The following is a 6000-nucleotide window of genomic DNA, read 5'->3' as shown; positions in this document are numbered from 1 at the left end:
TATTATAACATTGGAGTAAAATATGTGCTCCTGTACTAGATGCAGCACATGATGCTTGAATGCACCAGTTTTCTCAACACTTATTCAAATGTTATCGATTTCTTTTTTTTCATACATTAACAATAAAAACTGGTATAATATGCATCCCGATGTAATCCAGGATCTAGTTATGACTACTACAAGATTTGATTGACATAATTAAGAAAATACTTCTCAAAAATATGATAGAAACATTTGAAAATTTAATTTCTAAATATTTTTGACACAAATGTGGGAATGACCAATTATGATTAAGAATGAGGGAATGACAGTTATGACTTGCGTACAACTTTTTTTTGATTAATATGATCGCATTCAACAGATGAAAAAATAAATATCACATTTTCTGTCACCACAATACGACAAACAAAAGATTTTTTTGTACACATATTTCTATAGCATAGCTGCCAACTTTTGAAAATGAAAATTCGGGAGATTTTCGCGCAAACCCGTATTTTATGCTAAAACCACTCCCTAATAAATACAATAGGGATTTTTCCAAATAAAATAGGGATTTTTCAAACATAAAAGTTAAAGCGTAGGGAATAAAATCCCTACTTAAAAACTGAAGTCAAATTAAAATAGGGATTTTACACACATGGAAGTAAAACCCTTGGGAATCTGAAATTCCTACGCAAAAAACAAGTGAAATTGGAGGCCAAAACTTCAATGATGTAAAAATAAATATTGTGTTCAATCAGAAACGCTGTGAACAAACATTCTGCGCGAATGGCCCCAAAATCATCCGAAGATGAAGGAAAACACCGTGAATTTTTGAAGAACACTGACTTTTTGTGACACTTGCTTGATGGTTTTTTTTTCATTTCACGAGTGATGATGGCAGTCTTTCCATGACCGATGTTTATGTCCGTAACACAACTTGTACAAAAAGGAAAAGTCGGCCCTCTTCTGGAACGTTTGATGAAAGGAAATTCATCGGAATAAGTATCTTTAAAATTGATTAAATATGTTTTTGTTCATCAGTATTCATGTTTTGTTATATCGCACGTACGTAACTTCAACAAAAGAAATTTTGACCATATGCGCGTCACTATAATCTTCAATTATTATCCAGGACTATTGGCTGCTAAGCCATTGCCCTGCACGATAAGACAAACAACTTTCTTGTTACCATCAGAGGGTTTGTAAAACTTCCTTAAAAAGGGAATTTCCCCATTTACGACGTGTGACGTCATTTCGAAAGGGGAAAAAAGAGGTTTCATGCCCCACAAGAAATTCCTTAGGGATTGTTTCCATGAGCAGGGATTTTTTTTTTTAACGAAGTAGGGAATTTTTAGGGACAATTAGGGATTTTTGTGATTTTCGTAAAAATTCGGGAGATTTAAGAACTTTTCGGGAGGTCGAGCGATGAAGCTAAAATTCGGGAGATTCCCGAAAAATTCGGGAGACTTGGCAGCTATGCTATAGGTACAATATATATACATATATTTTGTGTAAAAGTCAGAAAAAGTCTTGTGCCCTTTGTCTTTGAGGTGCTTGTTGTGGCGTTACTTTTGTTTTCACTGTGGGACTCTCTCTGGAAGATAATGGGGTGCCTCTAGGTGTCTTTGGTGATGAAGGTGCAAGATCTGGTGTCCTGTCTCCAAGATTGCTACGAGCAGGAGATGGGGAGTAACTTGCTCTGAGAGCTTTGTCCATGTTACGATGAATACCGAGTTTGGCTGACACAAGTTTTTGAGCTGCTGGTGACATCGAATGGAGCCGCTCCATAGGAGTGAGAGGACTGGCAGAGCCGAACTTTGGACTAGGCCTGAAAGGATAAAATATTAATAAATATCACCATAATTCAACCACTAAATTATTAAAAACTTGTGATCCCTGAGCTACATGTTAACAGGCGCTAAATCTGTGGGGTTTTTTTTTGTTTTTTTTTCAGGAACATCAGGGAAACCATGAGTACTTTCTACAGGGTCTGCAGACTCATTTTTTATTATTTCCATGGATATGCTGTAAAATTTTAATTGATTACATAAATTTTTATGATTTGTAAATGATAAACATAATTGAATACATCTTTTCAATCATCTGATGATACTGGGAGCATTTGCAAAAAGTTGTGTGACAAATTTTTTAAACACTCATGTATCAGGAAGTGCCCAAAGCAAGTCAAAAGCAATGAATGGCATTGTCAGGTGCCCATTGCAAAGGTGCATTCAATGATATCACTCAGGTTTCCACATCTCTTCCCATCCGGAATCCAGACCTGCTGCCCTGATTCGTAACAAATTGTTTTCTGCTATATCTCAAGCAGTTCACAATGAAAATAAATAACATAGGTATCATTTGTTAGCTATTCCAAAGACAAAGCCAATGATAATTACATAATTTCATTATGTCAGTACCTACTACACGATTCAAGTCTCAAAAAATGCATTCACGTCAAAACTTGCAAACATATCTACAACAAAGCCTACACCATTTTTCTTTTATTTTAGGGGGGGGGGGGCAAGTCTTGGTGCACTCTAGGAGATCCATAAAATAGAAATGTTGGGAAACACTGGGCTAAATATAGGGTGGAGGCCCTGCAACACTTGATAGATTCCCATGACCATATGCATACACAGGATTTTTTCAAAGAAGTTGGGAGGGCAGCAGGAAGTGTTTAAAGAGATAATTTATCAGAATTTGGCCATACAAAAAAGGAATTTTTATTAGCTTTCGGGCTAAGGGTAGCATCATTTCAGAAACACTGCAGTTTTTGAGATTTTCATGTACTGCTGCAGTGATAGTGCAATGGAAATGGCATTATAAATATAAGCAACAATGTAATTGCGAAAAACCACAAGCCAGAGCCAAAAGAAGTAAACAGTAGCTGAGGCGATACATTCAGGCCAAAGGTAGGGGAGCTACCACAAATGTGTCCAAAATGACAGTTCAGTGAACCTTGCTGTGCATCAAGGTTCCCAGCAAATAGATGGTGACACCACCTATACTAACAAAAGTTCATCAGCGGCAGACGCTACTACTTTACAACATACCAACTCTAGTCATATCTCCATACAGCAATTTACTATTTATCAAGTCAGGTTGTAAGTGAAAGCACCATCTATAGGTGGTCACTTCAGACTTGGTAGGGAAAAGAACTTATACAAATACGAAGGTCACAATATGCAAATTAACCGAGGATTTGGCTGAAAAATTATACCCACAAAAAATGGACGTTAAATATAACCAAAATGTAGCAACCCAATATAAAAGCATATACTACCAAAAAAATAATAATAAATAACAATAATGCATTGCCTATAAAAAAGATTATGATTGTCTTATCTAAGTATGGATAGCTTTTGAATTTATCCCATTACGTCTATTGTACTTCTTTTTAAACATGTCCATCGTGTTAGAATTCACAACCCCAGTAACAAGCTATTCCATTTATTCACAACCCTATGAGAGAAAAACTTCCTGCAACACAACAACCTGGAATGGCCTTTTACTAAACTATACTGGTGTCTCCTTGGTTGAAACAGTTGATTGATAGTGTATTAATAATTCCTGGTCCATCCTATCCATTCCATACAAAATTTTGAACACTTCGATCACATCCCTACCTGAAACCTACATTCTTTCAATGTGAACATATTCAAGAAATCGAGTCTTTTTTCATAGGTCAAATCTTGTGTGCCAACAAGAGCATGCGTATGTTCTATGTATGTTCAAGAGCTCTATGTTCTTCCACAGGATTGAATTAGAGGATTCGATAGCAACCTTTATTGTGGTAGAGGAGCATGCTACCAATTGACATTTTGCCAATCACTGCAGGTCTGCAGTGATCGGCAAAATGTCAACTAGTTTGACACATCACTTTTTTTTACTGCATCTGACATATGCATGTTGCGGTCAACATCATAGGACAAACATCTCTCCACCATTTGTGGACGAAAACAAGCTGGTGGTGGCATCCACTGCCACCACTAGCAGATGATCTGGGAAAAGGTTTAGTGACATTCTCTGGATTCAATGTGTATCCAAGTATTCAAACGTAATAATGCACCTTATAAATGCAGATTCTGTTGCCTCAGAATGATGGCATCTCTCAGCATGACGATGTGATGTGCCACACAGCTGGACATGTATGTGAGTGGTTGGAAGAGAGAGCTTAAGGAAGAATTTACCTCATTTCCCTGACCTCTGAATTCCCTAGACTTGAATGCAATTGAGCATCTATGATACCACCTCGATCAAGTTGCTTGCTCTCTATAGACCTTCAATCATGCACTCTCTAGTAGCTGTCAACTGGGCTCAGCCAACATGACTGTATCACTGTGAACACTTTCCATCACCTTGCTGAATCCCCTCTCAGCTTATCCAGCCGCTGTTGTGGCTACAGCATGATTGGTTATTTTGGATATTAACAGGTAGTCACATTAATGTTGAGTTGACTGTGTATGTGTTGTTTACAAGTCTCCTGCTTTACTCTCAGCTATGCAAAAACTTGCATAAATGAAAGGTGGATATTAGCCAACAAATAATTTTTAGCAATCATTTGAAAGACTAAATCAAAAATTTTAAAAAATTTAAATATTATTGCAATAAAACAGGAAGAAAAGTGGAACAGCTAGTCTTTTTTTATGATCCTGATCAAACTTACGTCAGCCAACTCGATTGAGCATGCTTTAGAGCTTCTTGTTTCTTCAACCTGTTCTTCTTAGCCGCTTTGTCTGCAAGTGAATGGGCAATTCTCTCTCTAGCTGGAATCTCTGGCATCCTGAAAGACTGGGCTCCAGGGTTTTGCGGCAATGGTGTATCGCTGCCATCCAATTGAAATGGTGTTCCTTCTATTTCACCCCATGTCATGATTGGCGTTTCACTTAAACCTAAAACAAACAATATCATCAGTTTATCAAACAATAAAAGATTTCACACACTCAGAATTAAATATTCTTAATTTCAATCATTTGTTATCATGGAGTAGAGAAACAAAATACATCATTGACAGTGATGACGTCTTCAAGTGTTGACTACAGACGGATGTCATCAAGATAAATTGTGAACAAATGATGCATTCAATAAAAATATACATCAATATGAGGAGGAAAGATAAGAAACAAAATCACAGCAGCACCCAAACAGTTCACAAAAAGTGCAGTTTCTGAAATGCAGAGTCAATATAATCACTCCTTTTTTTGTGTCTGATAAATTGCTCTATTTATTCATAACAGCAGCAAGTGAAATGTTTTCTGAATGCCTTGAGTTTGCTCTATATACCTATCAAACTGAATCTGCTTATCATAAGTCATAAAACAGTGGTTATTTCACACGGAGTTAAAAAGTAGAAAGTGATCACATCAATGTGATTTGACTGTGTATATATATATATATATGATATGCTAATAAAGCTTGCTTACCAGGTGCAGGAGATGGTGATCCAATGAATCCATAGCCATTGACTTTAGGGGAATCATCTGTGACAATTTCTTTTCCATCTATTCCTACTTTACCTTCCTTCATTTTTGCTTGCACAGAAGCAGCTTCTGCTATCGCTGCTTTGTTGGCCTTCTCGTCAAATGGCGCACAAGCATACCTCGTGTTGTTGTGTTCAATCTTTTGCCGCTTTTCAAAAAGGACTTTTTCTTTCAAAGTCAACTCTGCACCTGATTTTTTTTGTAAGAAAAACGATAATAAATTAAATTTATCAGGAATGGTAATAATTTCTGCAGAAATGGCAAGGAAAGAACCAAAAATTTCAAATACCCGGAATTTTGGAAAAGGACACATAAAAATTTGGTTCACGTATCCCCTGGGACGAGTTCTTTCCTAGTTCCAAGAAGAAAAAAAGTAGAGCGAAAAACCCAAGGTTTCTAGAATATATAGACCTTCTCAAACCTTCTTTTTTTTCCTTCTTTCTACCGTGCATCATGATCAGGGGACATTGAAAATTTTTTTTTCCAACTTTGAAGTACAAACAAAGCATTTTACTGTATTGTATATACACGCGGG

General features: G+C 36.7%; 1 protein-coding gene across 2 annotated transcripts in view; it reads right to left on the bottom strand.

Annotated features, from left to right (window-relative positions):
* Nucleotides 1-223: 223 nt before the first annotated feature.
* The window catches only part of Es2 (ess-2 splicing factor homolog), a 32848-nt gene continuing 27071 nt past the window's right edge, over nt 224-6000 (bottom strand). The window contains exons 6-8 of one of the 2 annotated variants that reach the window (XM_089232321.1): nt 5409-5654; nt 4652-4877; nt 224-1810 (exon numbers count right to left, since the gene is read on the bottom strand). In XM_089232321.1, the coding sequence (XP_089088447.1) occupies nt 1501-1810; nt 4652-4877; nt 5409-5654 (782 nt within the window). In that variant the 3' untranslated portion in view covers nt 224-1500. The remainder of the gene's footprint in view (nt 1811-4651; nt 4878-5408; nt 5655-6000) is intronic. The other variant, XM_089232320.1, reaches the window with a different exon arrangement.

Source organism: Pholcus phalangioides, unplaced genomic scaffold, assembly GCF_987345545.1.
Source record: "Pholcus phalangioides strain wild (caught in Gottingen) unplaced genomic scaffold, Ppha-v1.0 ptg000005l_1, whole genome shotgun sequence".
NCBI classification, from domain to species: Eukaryota; Metazoa; Arthropoda; class Arachnida; order Araneae; family Pholcidae; genus Pholcus; species Pholcus phalangioides.
The sequence above is the reverse complement of the archived record's forward strand: the minus strand, read 5'-3'. Positions and strand labels throughout refer to the sequence as shown.